Here is a 23,453-nt window from a genome sequence, read left to right as displayed (position 1 = left end):
ACTTAAATACTATTATTTCCAATATTGTGAAGCATTGTGCATCCTTGGATATAAACAGATTTTGGATTTCAGTGGCTTGAAAAAAAATTTGGGATCTCAGTGGGGAAAATCTTCCACTGTGGCCTCTGCATCCAATGACCTTATTGGCAAAATTTGCAGCAGCAGTGTCATGTGACTCTGCCCTCAGGTGTCCATCATAGATGTTGCGGTGTCGCCAATTAGGCCGGTGCTCCAAATGGTAGGCCTTTGTCCTGCTGTCACATCAACTGCCACTGGAGAGACCTCCTGCGGGCCTTCATTTGACTCCCACAGACACTCCTGTACTATAACAGAGAGCAGCAAGATCCGAATAAGATCATTCATTATGTTTATCCTCTGTCCTTTTTCCTCTCTCACTGTTCTTCCCTTTAGCTAACAGAGAAGGTCACTACTTGCAGCAAGAGCAGGTCAGCATGAACGTCTGAATTTTCTGTAAGTCAGTAGTTGCTCAGTTCTGCTCACCAAGGCAGCATTTATTTTGTCAAAATACAGTAAACACAATAATCTTGTGAAATAGTATTGCAATTTAAAATAACTATTTTAATACGTTTTAAAATTTTATTTATTCCTGTGATGGCAAAGTCACATGATCCTTCAGAAATAATTGTAATACGTTGCTTTGGTGCTCAAGAAACATTTACTCATGTTTTTTAGGATTCTTTGATGAACAGAGAGTTCAAAAGAACAACATTTATTTAGAATATTTATAATTTTTTCTATATATAAAAAAACTGAACCCAAACCTTTGAATGGTATGCCTTTGAATATTTTATATATATATTTGGACTTTTAAATAAATGTATTTGTTCATTGATACCGTAGACATCAAAATAAGGTAGTTTTGTTAGTATTCACAACCACACTCATCTTACTAACAGACGTGATGATCTCTTGTGGTATAATTTTGATGAATACAAGATAAATACATAGAGCTGTGGTTTAATTTAATGGATTTTCAGTGCCTCGACCCGTGGGTGCTTAACTTAAGTAGCCACTCTGTACTTGACCTCTGTGGGCCTTGTTTGAACGTGATGGAGAAGCTCTGCATGGCTGACCTGCCACATTAGATCGCTCTGACCCCGTGACTGTGAGATTGGATATGGAATAAATCCATCTACTTTACAGAGAGAGAGTATCAGTGCTCTCCATCTGACTGCGATGGATGAAGCAACACTACTTCTCTAATGCTCTGCGTTTGCTTTGGCTCGCTATAAAGAGAGGCCTGGGTTCGATTCAGGGAAGAGGATCTGCTCATCCTCGCCAGACACAACAGTCGATGTCCTGGGACGGTCTGGAGGACAGAGTCAGAGAGAACATCCGGCCATTTATTCTTCCCCAACTCGCCTTTATCTCCTCCAGCGCAGAGCTCCAGCCCTGGCCCTGCTCACCCACCCTTGGACACTCAGATTAAACCCAAACTAATCCCATCCACTCGTGCATACTCAGAGGCGTGAGAGCCTGCCCAACGGCTGCCTCAGTCTACCCAGAATCCCCTGATGTGTGTCTCTGCAGGTCCCCCGCTGATAAAACCGAATGTGGAGGAATTCGTTTTAACTTCAAAAACACGGTGCTCTCTGAAGACACACCCTACACCCTACAAACTAAACCTGCAGAGGAGGTAGAGAGAGAGAAGGAGGCATGGATACAGTTTCTAGGGAGTGAAAGGACACTAAGCTCATACCATTGTCTCATAATCCCTTTGTGTTCTTGGATTCCTTGGATTCCAAGAGTAAAATCCCTCCTTCGCTCTGTCTTACACAATCCATTGTTGTCATAACAGACACACTCACAGTGATCTTTTATAAGCTGAACATTTCTCTGACCTTGTGCTTTTCACTAAACCCATCATGACCTTAACCTATATTTTGCATCAGTAGAAAATGATTACAGTGGTTCCAAGGCAACATTGTGTTGAATTTTATCTTTCTTTTTGTTTTGTAAGACACCCATCACTACTGATATTGCTTGTGTGAAGGGTTAAGTATAAATCAATTAACATTTAAGCATTTGGCAGATGCTTTTATCTACATTGCATATAAGGTCAAACCCACAACCTTGGCATTGCGTATAAACGCTGTATAAACCTTTACACTGCAAAGATGGTGTCACCTTATTTATGTCGACAGAACACGTTTCACACTACAAATTTAATTTACCAGCATTGTGTTTGTTCTGTAAATGCATATGTGGTTTGAAGTTCTACCTCGTGCTGTATTTTCAGAACAGGGTGAGCTGTCTGCAGCATTAAACTCTGTGGGTTTAAAGTCAGTCACATTTCACATTGGACCAATCAGCTTAAACAGCTCCAACAATTTACCCGCTTTATAAACAAGCATCACATGTGGTTTTGACTGTGGCGTCTGGCGCTGAGAGCGAGAGATGGTAGGGTATGCTTGGCAGAACACACCTCTCATTTCCTTTGTTAACTTACGAAACAAACTGTAGGCCTTTTGTCTGTGTTTCTGGACTTATTCGATATGAGTCAAAGAGCATAAAAAGTCTCAGTCTTCTCATTAAGATCTTAAAAAACTGTTTTAAAGCTGTGTGTGTGGCATAAACAGTTCATTGTGTTTTGTATATTGTGCTTTCTGTGTGCTTTCCCTTTAAGCAGAATGCATTACAGCATGTTCCGTCTGTAATCACAGATATTATGGCTCTGTTAAACCTTTTCAGAGAGCAAAGCCTACGCAGAAACATCACTGTTCACTTTGTGGTAATTTGGCAGCGTTTTCCCAGTGGAAAGGCAGGTATGAGACAGGCGGGCGTTCACAAGTGTCTGCGGTTTAAGTAAATAGCCTTTTGCTTGGCTAGCACCATTGCTTGGTGGATTTGTAAACACAGGGAGCCAAGCCAAGACCACAAGAGCCCTCCATCTGATAAGAGCCGTGTAATGGTTTTCAAATGGGAATTTATACTCCACATTATTTGAGGGGCCACTTTTGTCTGGTTTTGTCTGCACCCATAATATACCACACACACAACATGTAAAAAAGATTATCTGATTATATGACTGATTAAATTTGTTGCTTAATTATTGAGATCAATAAATAACTATAATAAAGGAATCTAAAGTTTTATGTGTGCATACTGTACATAGTCATATTTATAATATGAATGCACACATAGTTCATAGACACATTAGTTCATATATGTTTTAATTTATGTTAATTGTTTGTTATTATTGCAGTTCATTTAAAGAAGAAACAGGTTTTCTAAATAAGCTCTGATACTAGAATTTCTCAGTGCCTGATGTCATAATGGACAGAAATGTCCATTTTCTGGCAGACATGGCATGAAAAGAAATACTCCACCCACTGATGTGGCAGTGTGGTTAGTTTATGATATTATTAGATACTGTAGTTGATCTGTTTTTTGGCAGAGAAGCTACTGTAGCCCTGTTCCTTGTGAAAATGACCACTGATATCCATTTTTCTTGAGTACAGGCACAAGTCTTTCACATCTTCCTTTGTGTTCATTCTGAAGCATATGTCATCCTTTTATGCTCAGGAGCCGGAGTGGGTCTTTGGGGCAGCGCCATAGACATTTGGGTCACGGCCCAAGTCCCCCTCCCTCGTGCAGTAGGGCTGACTGTGGAAAATCCCTGCTAAACACGCAGCAGCTGGAGTCCTCTGAGAGGATTCGGCTCCGGCTCAAACTCTATTGCCAGCATGTTCGTCATGTCACCACATCAGCTGATACCCCATACCGCGGCACATGCACATGGAGTGATGACATCACTCCTCAGCTGATGTGAAACAGAAGGCTGTGTTGGTGATTGTGCTTGTTTGTCTTTTGTTATGTTGGTTAAGCCTGTTTCTGACTTCTTAGCAAACTAGACTGACAAACAAATCATGCCCAAATCAAACCAACAAAGAAACACCACAGAACAAAGATAAAATCTAAAGACATTTAGAAATATTGAATTGTGATATCTCAAAGAGTATCATATCGTAGCTTAACAGAGAGAACCAGTGGACTTTTGGTGGTGGATCTGGTGTTTGTGTATATGTGGCCAAGTTTATTTTGAATAGTGTGAGTTTGTGCTGGTTGGTGTCCTGTGCTGCTGGGTCCATTATAGATGAGTGCCAGGACTCAGTCTTACTCACTGCCATCTGTTCACACATCTCCTACCATTATCAGTTCCCCGCTGAACTCAGAGACTTGCTCAAACTCTCATTTAGAGTACTTTAGTCTAGAATATCACATTTAAACATTTGTTTATATTGCTGTTTTCCCTCATCAGGTTTATTTGGAATCACTTGTGCACAAGGTTGATTCAGAGCAGCATGATATAAAGCACTGACACTTTTCATTATGTCACTATAATGATCATCTGTTCTGTTTATGATGTTTGCAGCCATGGTGGTGTGAACTTCATCTCATTTCCTTTCCCCTCCTTCTACTGCTTTAAATGTCTTTTACTAATTCATATTCTATTTCTCATATCATCTGCTTTTTTTATAATGTCTTGTAGCCTACTACTTTTCTAATCTTTTAATGCTTCATGCTTCTTCTGCTATTTCACATATTGTTTTCCACTACTGCTTGTGTCTTCTGTTTATCATTTCATCTACTACTTCTAATGTTTTCTTGAACTTTTCTACTTTTCATGTCTTTTACTAACTCTTGTATCTGGTTCAGGGGTGTCCATAATACTCGGTACTGGAGGGCCACTGTCCTGCAGAGTTTAACTCCAAATTGCCTCAATACACTTTCCTGGAAGTTTATTTCTAGTATGCCTTGCATAACCTTGATTAGCTGGTTCAGGTGTGTTTAACTAAACTGTGGCCTAGTGGCCCTCCAGAAACATCTACTTCTCATATCATCTTTTATTTTGCGTAACCTCAACTAACTCTTCACCTTCATCTAATATTTCTTATATCACCTACTTTTTGTATCATCTACTTTCTTGTCTCTTGTCTTCACTGTTCTCTTTTCCTTCCCTTCTGTCTCTTCTCTTCTTGTCTCGTACTACTTCTATCCTCGACTTTTCCTCCTACTACTTTCCGTCTTGTCTCATCTCATCTTGGCGCATCTCTCACTTAGTCACATCTATTCTTTTGTCTTTGTCTCTTGTCTCCTACTTTACCTCTTCTAGTTTTGTCTCACCTCATCTCACCCTTCTTTTTTACTTGTCTCTTTTCTTCTCTCCTGTCCTCTCCTCTAAGTCATGCTGCGATATGCTGTTCTGTTGGACAGGTGGATTTGCCATGTGTTTGTAAACCCTGCACACAGACACAATGCTGCCGTGTCTTCACCTCAGATAAGCGACTATAACATTAGTGAACAATCTTCGATTCTGTCTCTCTCTCTGTCGCTGCTATTGTGGGTGATGGACAGTATTGTGCTGGTTTGGTGCGCTGATGCATGTTGCGTCCTAACTCTGATCTGACGCTCCTCATACACACCGAAGCACTGAGATGAGGGAAAAATCAATATTATGAGACAACAGAGCGAGAGCTGTTGACCTGACCTGAGGGAGAGATGAAGAATGAGAGACAGAGCGATGAAAGTGACTGAGTACAAGAACGAAACGCTGCACTAGAAACACAATCCAGAGAAGAAAAAGCCACAGCTTTGATGGATGAATCATATATCAGCCCCGCAGGTGATGTTGTGTTGAAGCTCCATGAATATTTAGACACATTAGCAGATGAACACGAGCAATACGCCTAACAGCCTAACACATAGACTAATTTAGCTGTATTGATCCCTCAATCATCTGTTCTCCTGCCTGGACTTGTTCTGCTTGATGCAAGCCAGAAAATAGGTGGTAGAATATCTGATGCAATGCATTGTCATTAATCCAGTCCTGAGTGTGAGGATTAAGAGACGTCCCTTGTTTATATATTTGAGCAGATATACACAGGCCAATTCCTGCTTTCATTTAGGGGGGGCATTCTGTGAATTGGATTTGAGAACAATATGTAAGTACTACAAATTTTGTTAGTAGCTGAAAACATGATCAAATTAGCCATGATTTTTTCATAAACAAACACTCAAGGGCTGGGCAAAATGTATAATTTTGTCAATGACAGGCATTGCAATTCTGCAGAAATATGCCGAATTGTTTGTGGAGTTTTGTAGCCACAGATTCTGTGTGGGTACATTTGATACATATAAATGATTTTAGCATTATATGATAAAAGTGCTACTACAGACTGGCTGTTTGTTCTTAGAGAGCTTGTGCATCCTTTATTAAAGCTCACTGTCATTTATGGCTGCAGGGGTATAAAATGTTTTGTTTTTAATTAATTGTTCAAACCTGTTACTGATTTATTGGTAGTTTCCATGCTATATTTTCTCATATATCACCTATTACTAGGGCTGTGACGATAACCGCATTACCGTGGTAATGAGATGCCGACCGCGGTGTTGAGGTCATCACTGTTATCACCGCACTTATTTTGCAAGGTATTTGCAGGACGAAGCTAGAGATCTGCATTCCACGGCACAGGACCAGATTTCTTGCGATGCGGGATTAAATTCCCAAATAAAACACGGTAGCGGTCGGTAACTCTGGTGTAATTTGAACGGGAGTGGGCGGTCTAACAATATTTTTTCATCTTTACTCACTCTTATAGCTCACGCGCTGCACACACGGACCAGTGCTTTCTGTGTCATGTATTTTATTGCGGGGTTTGTATGCGCAGCATGTGCATAACGGCCCTCAGGCTCAGACAGAACAGGCAGGTTGTCGATCACTGACAGAGCAGAATAAGGATGGCAAAGCAAAGCAAAGTGTGGATGCGCTGTCCTTGAAGGACGTTCAACTTGGACTGGAAAATGGTCAGTTTACTGCTAAGAAACCCACGTCAGACAAGTCTGACTCAGGACATTCTTCTCAGGGATGTTAAATTGTTCGGTTAAAAAGTGATTTCAGTTTTGTTCATATTTTGCTTATAAATTTAAATGACAGAGATCTTTTTTTTTTTTCTCTGCAACACTTTTCCTACTGTGTTGACAGCAAAATGTTAAACGAATTTTGTATTTTGACAAGACGAATAAAAATAACAAATAGGCTACAATTTTTGTACAACCTATAGGCCTACATTTTTTTTATTTTTTTTTCTCTGCGACACTTTTTTCTATTGTGTTGACAGCATGATGTAAAACTAATTTGTTTCTAGACAAGACGAATAAAATAAATAGCCTACAATAAAATACATTTTGTGCAGACTACATTTTTATTTATCATCTCTCTCTCTTTCAGTAGTGGAAATTGAAATGTGAGATTCTGGAAGCGAGATATATATTTAGCGGGAACAGTCGGGTCAGGAAGAAAATTATTCTAAGTGGACAGCGGGTGAACAAAGAGTGAATTTATAGTGGGAGCGGGAGGTGCAGATGCAGAATATAACCTCGCGGGAGCGGGACTTAAAAAACAGTTTCACTTAAGCGGCCCAGTAGGCTAGTTGTACAACAGCAGAACACTTGTACAGACAGGCTTGCTAGCCTCATATTCCCTTTTTATGTTGCACTTTGAAAAACCCAAATCAGAAAAAAAGCCTCTTATGTTGCACTTTAAAAAGGTTGTTATTATAAATTAATAGTTAAATAATATTAATGACATCCTAATTTGCCGTTACAAACGATGCGTTTCGACAAACAAAAACAAGTGAGTTTGGACAACTGCGTTTCAATCCATGGACTGTTATCCCGAAAAACAATGTCTAAAGAAATAGGAATCGAAGTTTAGCACAACTCACCAGAACCAAGCAATGGGGCATGTTGAGCACGGCTTGTTGTTTCTGCAGCTTGCTCAGGTTGTTATTCTTTTAATAATTTATTGTACAAAGATTGGGTTACAAACGATGACAAAGACTGTTCCATAATTCCTATTCAACTCAAAAGATATCGAAAAAACGTCACCTTCTTCACCACGGTATAAAGTCACAGCCCTACCTATTACCTATACTAAGAACCTTGAAGCTCCACACACATCTGCACAAAGTGTTTTGCTCTGGCTGAGGAACAAGTATTATCACCATGGCAGCAGGCAAGGCAAGCTGAAAACATGCCCATGAGCATGTAATGAGGTGACACGGCACCATCTTCACTTTTGCATATGCACGTGCTTTCCTGTTTGTGTGTGTGCGCGTGTGTGTGTGTGTGGCTTCTGCATTACACATTTGAGACCCTCTAGCGCACCATCTGGAAGCCTCTAGATGGGCCACCAATAAGCCTACTCACATGTGACTCACGACTGGCATTAAATCAGTGTAAATACCGCACACGTTTAACCCTGTTACCCGGCACTAATGCAGCTGGGGAGAGGAGGGGCCTTCACAGATCTGTGAAAAGTGCTTCACGTCTGTGATTTCATTGGAGCGTTTCATGCCAAATGTCCGTTAATATCACCATTAGTGGCGTAGCATGATCCGTGAGTGCACACAACCTGTGCCACCAAAGCCCATCATAAAAACACACGATACTCTGTATTGTTGCAAATGATTACAATTCTTAAGCATTATACTTATACTGTGAAGTTGTCTCACAGAATTTATTCTATAAACCAAAAAAATACCCTGTTGTACTGATTATTGTGGATGTGTGTTGCTTTTTTAATGTCTTGCAATTCAATACAATACAATTGACATTACTTTGTATTCATATTTCACTGCTGTTAATGCAAACAGTATTTTTTTTTCTTTAGTTTTTGTTATTGTTCTCCCACACACTTATAGAATTAAAAAATAACCAAAAATTCTAAGTAAAAATAAATTGAACATTGAAAGTGATATATAATTTTTTTTTCCATTATGTAAAATTTTCATTTTCTTTAAAAATATGGAGGAGCTATGACGAAATATGTTTGTTTTAATCAGGTTAGTTGATTTATCTTTTTCTGATAAAATAAATAATAATAAAAAATAAGTTGAAGAAAATAATAATAAAATGAAGGAGCTGGACTTTTTTAGATAATTCTAGTGAAAGTAGAACTATTAAAAACACCTGGCTGCTAGGTGTGTGCGACGTATTGTCCACGATAGTATCATAATTTTTGTTTTAACGATGTGCGATTTGACATTTATCGAGTATTTTGCAAAAACCACTCAAAACACACAGAGTGCACGCATACATTATGTGAAGTCTAGACTAGTGCGCGTATGCATTTACAGTGCTTTCACTGCATGATTCACTCTATTGAATACATTTAGAATGATCACAAATTCAAGACATGAGGGCAGAAAATTTATATATTTATACCACTTCATACAGTTAATCAATTTCAAACGAAAAGTGCCGTTTTTTTCCTCCAAAAATTACCACAATTACAAATGTGATATTGATTTTTTTTTTTTTTTTTCTTTTCTTTTTTATACAACAGTTCAATAAACAAGAAGTTACGTAAGAGACCTACGTTTTATACATCATATTGCCTGTTTATGCACTATTTTGACAACAAAAAATAATTCCAAACACAGCCACAGCACTGTTTTGAGTGTCTGAGCAAAATGATGGTGTTTCGTTCCTGAATTATTCAACCGTTTAAATGATTCAGTTCGGTCACAATGATTCACTTATTAACAATGACTTGCTGCCTCCTGCTGGCGGTTTTAATTTCACATTTAAAGTATCTTTTTATTATTTAAATTAGTTCAAATATCATTATTCAACGTTTTATGTTTAATATATCAAAACATTATTTATGCATTTGTAATTGCAGGTTAAATGCATTCATGTCCTGCATTAAACAGTGTGTAAATGCATCTACATGCCACTTCAGATGCAGCTTCTGTGCTTCCTCTGCATTGCAAAGATGAATTTAGTTGATACTGATTTAACAAATGAACTGATTAAATGTAAGAATTTGACTCAAAAGATAATGGACACTTTTAGAAAAAAATGACTTCATAAAGGTAAAAATGCCCATAAAATGTAAAAATCAATTTAAACTTATTGGAAAAGATGAATTTCTATCAGTGTGAACTGACCACCACACAGAAAATGAAGAATATCAAAAACATTAGGAAAATATCAGAAAATCCCAGAAACTATCGAGGTATTATTTTTTGTCAATATTGCACACCCTTACAGGCAGCTACAAAACACTTTAAGATTGTGAAACCATGTTTTGCACCTTTCAGAAAATTTTTAAATCCATGTTAAAATGCAGTAGATTTTTCTGTAATTTGCTTTAAGTGACATTTCTTTGGCTAACCCAAACCTTCTTTTGTTCTCACAGGTGATCTCTGCGCTGTCCAGAATCTCCCACAACAGCATTGCACAGATCAAAGGCATCAGGTAACTGCCTTCCTCCACACATGCTGATTGTGTTTCCTTTCAGTCGTTGTTTGTCTTGAGTCTTGAGGGATCTTTCACAGCACTCTCTCGGGCTGCACCTTTTATGTGGCTCCATTCAGAGGGCCTGGAAGGGAGAAGCAGTTGGCACAGACTGCCGCATATGTGTGAAAGCTGTGGGCCAAAACCTGTGAAGTGTGTGGTTGTCACTCCCCTCAGGTGTTTTAGTGAGGAGGGAACCTGCCTCCTGCTTTACAGGCGACTGGGATCACTTCCTGTCTCATTATTTGCACAGTCCATTCGCCCCGCTCCGCAAATAAAACCTTTTATCCAACAGGGTAATGAGCTGATGGAGCAAGCCATTAGGCGTTTTGCCAGAGCGGGGCGGAGGCGAGACAGGTCTGCCATTAGTCGGTTCAGCGTAACCAACTGAGGGGTGCCTAAATCACTTCCTGTCCTCACCGGGCACACTGCCGCAGAGAGATGGCCAAAATACTGCCTGTTGATTTGTCAAAGTCAGGACTCAGTCATTCGAAGTGGAAGAATAAAATGATTCTTCCTTGTAAATGTTGTCTGAAGTAATTAGAGGGGAGATGGCGGCAGACGCATCTGCTGTGACTAATGCAAGTCAAATTTTCACCCTGAGCAAGTCTTCTGTTCAAGCCATTTTAAGTGCACTGGTTTTTGGGACTTCGCATAATTTCCTGGCTGTGTACAGGAAGCAATGAAAGGCGGCTTTGTTTTCATCGACGCCGTGGCGTGTGTCTCAGCTTTGAGGGGTGAAACAGCATGCCTCTTTAGTGGTTAGGCCGCCGTAACCCATATTTCTTTAAAAAGTCTTTTATTACAGTCTATTGTTGGTGGTGTGTTTTACAGTTTTGTGGCGTAGAATGAAGGATGCATAAAAAATGCTGTCTGTTTTATTTCCTCTCAAAGCAAGAAATGTCTCAGTCTTGTTTGGGAACATTCCTATCCTCGCACACCCTTTTGGATTTGGTTTATAGCTGCATGTGGATGTTTTTGTAGACTTAAAATTCAGCCACATTCCGGCACGCAAAATGCTAATCAATATTCACAAGACTGGATTTCAGAGTTACTCTTACACAGTTTGGCTGCATTGTTGTATTAAAGAAAGACCCTAGGGAGAGACGCCTCTGTAGGATCTTTTTTCCTTTTGACCTCTCGGCTAGATTGGTTAATGGTTATTCTCAATGCCTGTTAATTAATTAGCCATCAAAAGACACAGAGTGCCGTTTCACAGAAGGGAACTGTGACATTACACACACAAAAAGCAAATCTTGTTACTATTGCTGTTTTTTTCAGTTCTTGACCACGTGCTTTTCATCTGAGCTCTGAGTTCTAGCCAGTGATCGGAACACAAATACATTACTCTGTATTTATTGTTCAAATGTAGCATTTACTATTGCACATCTGCACTGGTTTAAGTCATACACACCATTAGATGTAAACCGCTGCTTTTACATATGGAGGTCCCGCTTCTATAATAAGGTCTTTTACTGAGTAGCAGGAACAAGGAAGGGCAAAGTGTAAGTCATTCATCATGTTTTCGCTCTGTAGCGCAGCACCTGTTGACGTGATCTCTGGTTTCTCCTTTCTCAGCATGGTGTTTATCGAAACCACTGCTCTTTCAGATTCTGCTCAGATTATATGGTTTTTTACATGCTGAATGTAGTTGTTTTTCACATTCTATGAGCTCAAATACCTTTTACTGTATTTTGGGGCAGAACGTGGTTTCTACTTAAAACATCAATGTTCAGATTGTCACCTTTCATTCATACTGTAGTGCTTTGTTTAGCAACAGGAACACCGTAGCTCTTATCCAAAACCTACAGTCTTTTGCCTACCTTTCTCTAACTGAAATGAAACTTCATAAGTGACTTATTTGGAACAGTCTGCATAGACCGGAACTCTGTGCATCATGCAAATAGCACACAAGAGACTTGACTCAGTTGACAAGAGAAGTATGCTTCAGTAAGCATATATAAATATATATAGCAGAATCAGCTTACTAATTTTTGGGCCAGATTGTGAGATGTATGTATGTATTGTTTTGAGTTCATGAGAGTTTGGCCTACAGTATGTGTGAAATGTGAAACAGATGCCTATAGTCAACTCAACAGGGCAAATGTCTCAATGCTTTTTTTCCTGCTGTGTTTTTGTTTGTCATTTCAGTTATTTTTATTTTTAGTGGATTTTATTTGCATCAGAAAAAGTTTAATTGCCAAAGAATTTAAAACATAGGTTCATAAAAGAAAAACCATACAAAACTAAAGGAGTTAAGAATAGAACAATAGTAAATAAATCAAACTTATTTTAATTAAACAAATTTTAAATGTGTGTGCATATATATATATATATATATATATATATATTTATATGCATACGTGTTTATATACAGTGAGGAAAATAAGTATTTGAACACCCTGCTATTTTGCAAGTTCTCCCACTTAGAAATCATGGAGGGTTTGAAATTGTCATCGAGGTGCATGTCCACTGTGAGAGACATAATCTAAAAAAAAATCCAGAAATCACAATGTATGATTTTTAACTATTTATTTGTATGATACAGCTGCAAATAAGTATTTGAACACCTGAGAAAATCAATGTTAATATTTGGTACAGTAGCCTTTGTTTGCAATTACAGAGGTCAAACGCTTTCCTGTAGTTTTTCACCAGGTTTGCACACACTGCAGGAGGGATTTTGGCCCACCTCCACACAGATCTTCTCTAGATCAGTCAGGTTTCTGGCTTTGAGCTCCTCCAAAGATTCTCTATTGGGTTTAGGTCTGAGACTGGCTAGGCCACGCCAGAACCTTGATATGCTTCTTACAGAGCCACTCCTTGGTTATCCTGGCTGTGTGCTTCGGTCATTGTCATGTTGGAAGACCCAGCCTCGACCCATCTTCAATGCTCTAACTGAGGGAAGGAGGTTGTTCCCCAAAATCTCGCAATACATGGCCCCGGTCATCCTCTCCTTAATACAGTGCAGTCGCCTGTCCCATGTGCAGAAAAACACCCCAAAGATGATGCTACCACCCCATGCTTCACAGTAGGGATGGTGTTCTTGGGATGGTACTCATCATTCTTCTTCCTCCAAACACGTTTAGTGGAATTATGACCAAAAGTTCTATTTTGGTCTCATCTGACCACATGACTTTCTCCCATGACTCCTCTGGATCATCCAAATGGTCATTGGCAAACTTAAGTCAGGCCTGGTTTAAGCAGGGGAACCTTCCGTGTCATGCATGATTTCAAACCATGACGCCTTAGTGTATTACCAACAGTAACCTTGGAAACGGTGGTCCCAGCTCTTTTCAGGTCATTGACCAGCTCCTCCCGTAGTTCTGGGCTGATTTCTCACCTTTCTTAGGATCATTGAGACCCCACGAGGTGAGATCTTGCATGGAGCCCCAGTCCGAGGGAGATTGACAGTCATGTTTAGCTTCTTCCATTTTCTAATGATTGCTCCAACAGTGGACCTTTTTCACCAAGCTGCTTGGCAATTTCCCGTAGCCCTTTCCAGCCTTGTGGAGGTGTACAATTTTGTCTCTAGTGTCTTTGGACAGCTCTTTGGTCTTGGCCATGTTAGTAGTTGGATTCTTACTGATTGTATGGGGTGGACAGGTGTCTTTATGCAGCTAACGACCTCAAACAGGTCCATCTAATTTAGGATAATAAATGGAGTGGAGGTGGACATTTTAAAGGCAGACTAACAGGTCTTTGAGGGTCGGAATTCTAGCTGATAGACAGGTGTTCAAATACTTATTTGCAGCTGTATCATACAAATAAATAGTTAAAAATCATACATTGTGATTTCTGGATTTTTTTTTTTTAGATTATGTCTCTCACAGTGGACATGCACCTACGATGACAATTTCAGACCCCTCCATGATTTCTAAGTGGGAGAACTTGCAAAATAGCAGGGTGTTCAAATACTTATTTTCCTCACTGTACATCATCTTTCATGCAATGTGTGTGTGTGTATGCAACCATATAGTAAGTGTATTTTTATGATAGCAGTGTAAAGTGTAAAAGCAACTGTAAAGTGACTGTAATGGGGTAATCAAAATAGCCTAATACAAGTCTGTGCTTTTGTTCTTATTTATTGTCATTTTTAGTTCAGTGAATTTAACTTCTGCTTTAAAACTAGGGATGTTCATATCGGTTATTTTTCCTAACCGACAACCGACGCTCGTTAACCGATTATTAACCGTTAACCGACAAGATTATTTTAAATTAGAACTGAATTAAATGAGCAAGAATAAGTGTCTGTGACCCGTTAAAAATACTAACATTTGGGGATTAATTTTACATGCGCAAAAAGCAGCAAACAACAGAACATGAGGATTCACATGGTAATCATAGCTATCACATCACGCACCTGCAGCGCTTCAGCAGCGGAGAAAAACATAATAAAGCTAGGCGATATATATATATATATATATAACGAATAAATAGGCCTATACGAGAAATATATTTTCACTTAAATCATAATTTAAGAAAACGAAAGAAAAACTGTGCAACAAGTAGCGCGAAAGGAACAGACGGCAGAAAGTGGCCTATTTTTTTGGCTTATTTTACAAAAGCGCAAAGATTTGTTTTTATTGTGAATGTACACAAATAAAAGCAAACCTTTTACAATTCCGATTATCTTCATGACTAAAAGGAGTGGTTGCTTCCACTGTTACAAGGGGGAAAAAATCAAGTGATTGCTCCTGCGCCGCATGCGCGCACACAGTTAAGCATTCTACCTTGACAATGCAGCCTGTTCATTATCATTATAAAAAACAATTAGTCAAACATATGGAGAAAAAAAAAAAAAACACACTGCTCGGTTTAAATATGTAGTAAAATCTATGCAGTTAAGCGTTATCACCGTACCGCCGTGAAGTTATGCAAAACGTTTTGTTTTACGTGGATATTGGAACTCGAGTGAAGTAGGCCTAGGCTACATAAAAGGTAAATAATATTTTGGCATTCAAATACATCACGAATACGGAAACATTTGATTTTGTTTGAATGAGAGACCCAACATTGGTTTCAGTTTCGTTTTAGCCTAAATGAATTCGGTTTTATAGCTAGGCCTATAGCTTCTTACATTTTTAATTCTTGTTCTTTTCTAAATAGCCTACTGTTAATTGAAAGGATTTGTTGAGTGATGGGAACTAAAATAGCCTATATGTTTACAGTGTTTATTATAATGTTTGTAATTCGCGTCGGCCTATTTCTGAATGAAATAATAAAATGCGACTTATAGGCGACTTATGTTTTTTTTTTTTCTCTCTCTCTAAAAAACGTAATTTATTTTTTAAAAATAAATTATTTTTAAAAATAATTTATTTTTTTATACGCGTAGCTTATTTTAACCATGCAGCAAACCTTTTTAAATATTTTGATAAATTACTGAAAAATAAATAAATAAAGTGACTTTAAACCGTTTAACTGATTGTATTAATCGGTCAAAATTCTTATCGGTCGGTTAACGGTTAAACGGTTAAAATTAACATCCCTATTTAAAACCAATATTTTTGTTTTTAAAATGTAATGTTACAATTAGGGCTGTAACACCGATGGCACGGTGTTACAAAAAATTATAAATGAGGCTCGATCATATATTAACAAACGTGCTTTTCCGTCAGTGAACACGCAGCCTGCAAAACACTAAAATAAATATCAAAGAAATAATACAGTTAAATAGGAAAGTAGCCTTAAATAAGAAAGTTAAATACACCATCTACCTTACGTGAGCGGTGTGGAGAGACACGACAAAATACTATAGAACCCATTATAATCAGTGATGCTGTCTACACTGGATGTGGCGCGATACGACACAACAAATCCCTCACAGGAAACTGCCTCGTCCTATTTATGACGTACTGACACAAAGTTCAAATGTCCTGTGTAGACAGACTCAACCTGTTGTGTTGCGATGCGGCGTCCGGTTTAGACACGGTTCACTGTTCCGCCACCAAGCAAGTGGGCGCGTTAAACTCCTCATCTGCATGCGCTCTCTGTGGAATAGGTATCGCGGCGTATGTTGCCACATTTCTTGTTAGCATCTTCCATTTACCATACATATATATATATATATATATATATACTAGTGCTGTCAAAATTAGCGCGTTAACGCAGGCGATTCATTTTTTCAGTTTAATGCATTAAAATAATTTAATGCAGGGGCGGGGCCTAGGGTTGGCCACCCCACTCCCACCCCACGGGAGCATCCCAGCACTGTCTCCCTCATCTTAACACACCCGATTCAACTCGTCAGCTCATTAGAAGAGACTGAAATGGGTCAGAAAAGGTAAAGTTGAGAGAAAATACGATGCGTGTCAGATCCGCGTCACATTCAGCAGCAGCAGCTCTTAAAGAAATAGAAGCCAAAACAACCTAATAACCAGCTGCTGTGATGTCTGTTCATCAAGAATAAAAGAAAAAAGAAGAAATCAATAACTTTTATAGTTTTGAGGATTCATCTGTATTTAATTTAGAATTTAGTGTTTAATAACTTTATTCAATTTCTGTATATTTATGTATAGGGGCACAGGTAGATAAATATGACATTTATTATAATGGGTTTATGTGAAGATTTTAAATTCACTTAAATTAGAAGTTATTTTAAAAGTCTAATAAATGTTAAAATTGATAGCTCTTAATTATAATGTAAAGTTGAATGGCTGTAGTCAAAGGTTAAATATTAGGGGGGAAACATTTTTATAGGGAAATCAGTATTAATTGGTATCAGTGATACTGGCCTTCAGTCATAAAAAAGCCATTGAACAAATATTAAAAATATACTGTCTTTATGTTGTTTGTACATTAATTTGAAGATTGAATGTGAAATTATTGCAACAAAAGTATATTTAAAAACTTCAATGTTAGGTGGGATTAATTTCAGAAAATGTTGCTTCTCTAATTTTACATGTAAGTATAGCTGAAATCACAGCACAGCTATTGTCATTATCTTGTGTATTTGATTTCATCAGACGACGGCTCGGATTTTTGTGCATAGTAACATCTTGGAAAGGAGAGCTGGTTAGCCTAGTCTTAATTTCTTATTTAATGGGTCGAAACTTAAATAGTTTCAGTCACTATTTTATATTCATTCTGTTGTCTGACAACAAAAACAGTCAAATATACCAATGAAAACAGTTTTATTGAGAATTTAGCTGCATCAAAATACAGTAGGCTATGTGGGAACAGAGAGGCAAACAAATCTAATAATAAATAAAAAATGTACATTTTGCATTTTCAGAAGTAGTGAGCTGCCCTGTCCTGCAAAAATGTATACAGGTTTGTGTAAGTAAATTGCTCAGTGCAAAGAAAGAGAAGTAATGGAAACCTGTTTTTTTTTTTTTTTATGTGTCTAAAAGACATGAACAAGTTCTTTGAAAAACATTTATGACCTTTGAAGCATGTCTACTCTTCATGCTCTGTTGACTTGGTTTCAATAATAATAAACATACATTTGCATAAAGCATCCATATTTGTCCATGCCCATGTTGATTAGAGTATTAAAAACTTGAAAAGTATTAATTTAAAGCACTTTTAGACCAAATAAAAATGTGTGATTAAGTTGCGATTAGTTGCAATTAAAAAGAAAAATAATCGATTGACAGCCCTATTAAGTCGCTGGGGTATATTTGTAGCAATAGCCAAAAATACATTGTATGGGTCAAAATTATCCATTTTTCTTTTATGCCAAAAATCATTAGGATATTAAGTAAAGATCATATTCCATGAAGATATTTTGTAAATTTCTTACTGTAAATGTATCAAAACTTAATTTTGATTAGTGATATGCATTGCTAAGAACTTCATTTGGACAACTTTAAAGTTGATTTTCTTAATATTTAGATTTTTTTGCACCCTCAGATTCCAGATTTTCAAATATTGTCCGATCCTAACAAACCATACATCAATGGAAAGCTTATTTATAAATTGACACTTAAGACTGGTTTTGTCACATGTGTGTGTGTATATATATACACATATACATATATATACATACATATGTGTGTGTGTGTGTGTGTGTGGCCCCTTTTCCATCTCAGGAACTTTACCCAGGAACTAGGGACTTTGGGCCTCGTTGTGTTTCCACCGCAGGAACCAGGATCTAAATTAAGTTCCGGGTACAAATTTGCCCCTGAAAAAAGTCCCTACTGGCGAGGTAGTACTTTTTCAAAGGTCCGGAACTTTCGGGGGCTGAGTATGCTGATTGGTTGAGTTCACGCAGCACTGTATTTCAACCACCATATTCGCATAAATATTTTAAAAATATTACTGTTATTGTGTCATGAAATGTAGTTTTAAAAGTATTTCAGGCGAGAATGTAGTTGTTTAAAACTCAAATCTGAAGTTTATTTATAAAGACAGCGCCTATTTGAAAATGTGCTTGACCTGATTTCGGAGATGTGAGCTCCACGCGATCACCGGGCGCTCAGTGCTCATGTATCCCTACGAGAGGAGCATAACCTCGACTAGTCCTACTGACATTTGCCGCTGGCTCTGATGTCTCTGTAGTGGTATAATTCGCTTTGGGTAAATCTAACAGGTAATCTTTGGTCTTTATTCTATTATTCTATTAATATGTTCAAATGAAAATGAAAAGAGGCAATGCTGTTTGATATAATTTTATAATATAATTATGATTTCGTTTCATTGTAATGTACATTCCCTGAACTACATTTCCGCGGCTATATAAATATGTTTAAATGAAAACAAAAAGAAGCAGTGGTGTTTGATATCATATTTCATTGTAAATGTATTGTAAATACAGTGAGGAAAATTGCAGTAGCTGAGGCGAGCTGACTGATGTTATCAAGTACGCTGCTCTTTGCAGAAGTCCGAAATTTGCGTACTTGGTATTGAGAAACGCGCGCAGACATACGTCACCGGACTATTTGCCTATTCTTCTCGGTACTTTAGACCACGATGGGAACGCAGACATCAACAGGTCTGGGGTAAAAAAATTCCTGGGACAAATTGTTCCAGGTCATTTTGGTGGAAAAGCGGCTTATGTATGTATGTATATATGTATGTGTGTGTGTGTGTGTGTGTGTGTGTGTGTGTACAGGATGTTGCCCACTCACATGCATAATGCCATACTGTACACTTTAAATATGCACTAGCTACATCGACTAATGTACATAACAGCCAGTCATGCCCGATTCACCTTGACCTATTTACACATGCAACATGATTGCTGTGCTTTATGAATGCATACACACACACATTGCATGAAAGATGGTGTCTCATACAGAGACAAGCATAACAGAGAAATGCCCGAAAGCATAATGTACAGAGCATAAATGTTTTGCTCCTGATGTTTGATATAAGATAAAAATTTCAAAGCAGATTGAAGCTGCTTGTAAGGTAAGAATCAGATAATCCTCCGCATCCACTCAGGTCTCTGCTTTATTGATACCTCTGGTGATGGACACTGCTCTTCCATGCAACGTGAAAGTGCTGCTTCTCACTCAGTCTATATCAAGTCCTGAGAGAAAACCAGAGTCTGCTGGTGGAGTGATCAGATGGATGCTCTCTTCTGATGATCCCTCCAGTGATATTCCAGTATAAGCCAGACAGGATCAGGTGCTCTGGGCTGCTTTGGATACAGAGGGATTACTGAGCTCCTGCGTTTTATAGAATGTCAATACAATCATACCTTCGCTTGCAGTTTTTTCAGATGATGAGAAATCAAATTTATTACTGAGAGAAAAAATAGGAGATGTTAAGGAGGATTTTAATCTTTAAATTAGAATACAATTTTGGCAGAATTTAAAATGTAGTGCTTTTTTTTATGAAATTCAAATTTGGCATATTTTCTAAATACATATTTCTAGTCCTGTTTTACAACAGTGCAAAGTTTGTCTCATAATCTCTTATTTGATCCACCTCTATACATCATAATACAACAAGATATAACAAAATATAAAAAAAAGTGTTTTTGAACAAATGAGTTCAGTTGAATAGACAAAAGACAGTCACTTGTTTTGTTACCAAATCAATCACCGTTTTTGAACAAATAGGTTATGATTCAGTGACTCGTTCATAAAGAAGTAATTTATTGCCACCTAATGGAGTAACAACAATGTAAACTGCAGAAAAAAAAATCAAATTAAGTATTTATTTATGTATTTATTTGTATTTGTATGACAAAATTTGTGCAAAATAATTAATTAAATTAATAAGATATAAATGTTTATTTTCAATACAATTAAAGTACTAAATGATCACTGAAAATCAAATTTAATTGAATACCAAGGCTAATTGTTGTATAATTTGTTTTAAAAAACACTCAGGTGCAAATTATCTTAACAACACATTGTCTCATGAACAGTTATGTTTCAATCTGTAAATGTGATGTATAGTTGTATAGCATCTTTCAGCACGAATGAGGAGCTTTGGCTGGTTTTGTAATCATATTGCAGTATGTTTTCTAATCTTGTGAAATCTAATAGAAAATGAGTCTCACATTTTTCCCCCTGTACATCTTTCGTACACTTCATGGAACAAACTGCTGAACGCTTCAGATGTTTCAATATTCTTCAAGCTCTTCTGAGCCGTCGCTCTCGGAATAGAGAGCAAATATCTGTTTCTGTGAGATAAAAACCCAGGGATACTGTTTGCTTGGACATAAATGAAATTGGAAAGAGACTGATGTGTCTGCCAAATCCAATTAAAGCGAGTATTGGCCTGATGTGTTTCAGGCTGTAATCACTGAGGGATGGGAGCAGCTTTCATATTATTCTGATTTCTAATGATCAGGTTTGTCACAGCTCCTGAGTTTGTGTGTGGGTGAGTTTTCCTGTGTATGTATCTGTGCATTAGTGTGTGGGTTTGTTTGATTGTCAATGCACAGCGTTATAAAAATATGTTTATGCTGTTAATGGTTTTGGCTAAAACAAAGACTCTTAATTGATCCTATGTGAATGTTTGATGTCAACTAATTAAGCACACCACGGTAGGGTATTGTAACATGATCTCTATCGAGACGAATTGTTGAATAAAGTCGTTATTTTATTTTTATTTTTTTGCGTACAAAAAGTATTCTCGTCGCTTCATAACAGTCAGATTGAACCACTGATGGCAGAAGGACTATTTTGTAGATGCTTTTCACACTTTTCTGTGCCTTGACAGTGTCATTTACTTGGCAGTCAATGGGACAGTCACAAGCCTCCTGGATTTCATCCAAAATATCTTAAATTGTGTTCCGAAGACGAACAAAGCTTTTATGAGTTTGGAACAACATGGGGTAAGTGATTAATGACAAAATTTTCATTTTGGGGTGGAGTAACCCTTTAAAATGTAATTTTTGTTAAACCTTTAATAAATTGCTGTTTAATATAGTAAATTTCAAGATTTTTATTCATTAGACATGCTTTTTGATTAATAAAATTGTAATTTATCCATTAAAACAGAGCCTAGAAAAATTTAAACAGAGAAAAAACAGGATCTAGAAAAATTAAAACGAAAATAAATAAATAAACGGAATCTAGAAAACTTAAAATGCAAAAAAATGGAATTTGGGGCAAAAAAATAAAATGGATTTTATAGGGCCCTAGACATTTAACAGTTTAGATGAGAAAACAGTGGTATTTATTCAAACTGTAATTAATTATATCTCAAAATGCTCTTAAATGCTGGAAAATCCCACAGAGATACAGTTACTAGCAAACTGTTGGTTTACCATTGCTTTGACAGAAGATGCGGGAAACGGTGTTTAATTCACGTGATTAATTAGCGTGACATTTGTGAGCAGGTTTAACCTTCTTTTATTATAAACGCATCTGTAGCAGATGAGGAGGAAGTCCTTTTGAACCGAGATGTTTAATTAGCGATTCATTTGATGAAGCCTTGTAAGCAGGATAATTATTTTGCTATCAGCAATTATTCCATCATGCGATACAACATCTTTGTGTTATGAGTTCAGCATGGTGATAGTCGCTCATCAAAATACATCTGAGTGGAACATTTATGCTTTCACTTCAAAGACATAATGCATCCATTTGGCGGTTGTTTTCCTGCCGACAATGACTGTGATGCATTGTAATAAGGAAATAAAAGATGTGGCCACCATCTACAATTGACCTTGTCATGGCGACGTTTTGAAATCTTTTTACCTTTGATTGCATGTCCTTAGGTGGTCCTCTAAGTGCATGGTTGAATGCAACCCACACAGTAAAGCATACCACTCCATTCATGTCTATTTTTATATTTCACATGTATGTGCATTTATTTGACATATATACATCCATATGGTGTGTATTTGTCTATAGGGCTGACTGGCAGCAGCTTTAACGTTAAATGTAATAGTGATGAGCTCTGTTAGCTGTCAGAGAGCATCTCTCTCTCTCTCTTCTATGTCCATGAGAAGGCATAGCATCCTTGAGTGTCATGTTGTTGGGAGGTGTGAGGTGAGGAGTTGGTCACATTGTCAGGGTGCATGTGTGTTTATTAGTCTGCTATTGTGTGGGTGGGGATGTCCATTGTCAGCATTTGGTTAAGTAAGGGGGCTCTTTGTGCGCCCGACCTAAAAAAACAAACAAAAAAAACACAAGTGACAGTTTGCTTAGATCATGCGTTAAAGCCAGCTAGTAATATGACTCAAGGTCAGAGCCTTTCCTACCCTATAGCTCTATATTTCTCTCTCTCTCTCCTTTTCTCCCTCCATCACTGCTGTTTGACAGCTCCGTAGGGACAGGAATACAACGTAGTTATGATTGAAGAGATGGCCCTCTGTCAACATGAGGTTGAACTTGATTTTTACATTTTCTGAAGAAAATGTCAATAGTCCATGCCTGTGCATAACTCATTGGGAGCACCAGTGATCCTCCAGGGGGGTGCAAGATAACTTAAAATTTAAATATAATAAATTAACAAATTTTATGATTAATATGTTAAATAATTTAAATATATATAAATAAATAGCACAACTCTCTTGAATTTTTTTTTTCTTGGTGGCTCAAAAACGCTGTATGAGCATACGCAAACTACAGCTTGCGGCTAGATAAAAGAAGCCAGTGTTGCAATGGGTGACAATTGTTAAGGTAAAGACGATTACAGTGACATACAGGAGTAACATTAAGCAGGCGTGTGTTATTATTGACGCTCAAATGAATGTGCACTCTCGCCGCACTGATCAC

General features: G+C 37.6%; 1 protein-coding gene across 7 annotated transcripts in view; it reads left to right on the top strand.

Annotated features, from left to right (window-relative positions):
• The window catches only part of vav2 (vav 2 guanine nucleotide exchange factor), a 201,381-nt gene that overhangs the window by 130,920 nt on the left and 47,008 nt on the right, over positions 1 to 23,453 (top strand). For all 7 annotated transcript variants that reach the window (XM_058757388.1, XM_058757393.1, XM_058757392.1 and 4 more), the window contains one exon: positions 10,229 to 10,287. In XM_058757388.1, coding sequence (XP_058613371.1) covers positions 10,229 to 10,287 — 59 coding nt within the window. The remainder of the gene's footprint in view (positions 1 to 10,228; positions 10,288 to 23,453) is intronic.

This window comes from Onychostoma macrolepis, chromosome 21, assembly GCF_012432095.1.
Source record: "Onychostoma macrolepis isolate SWU-2019 chromosome 21, ASM1243209v1, whole genome shotgun sequence".
NCBI classification, from domain to species: Eukaryota; Metazoa; Chordata; class Actinopteri; order Cypriniformes; family Cyprinidae; genus Onychostoma; species Onychostoma macrolepis.
Note: the sequence above shows the minus strand (reverse complement) of the source record. Positions and strands in the feature narration are given on the sequence as shown.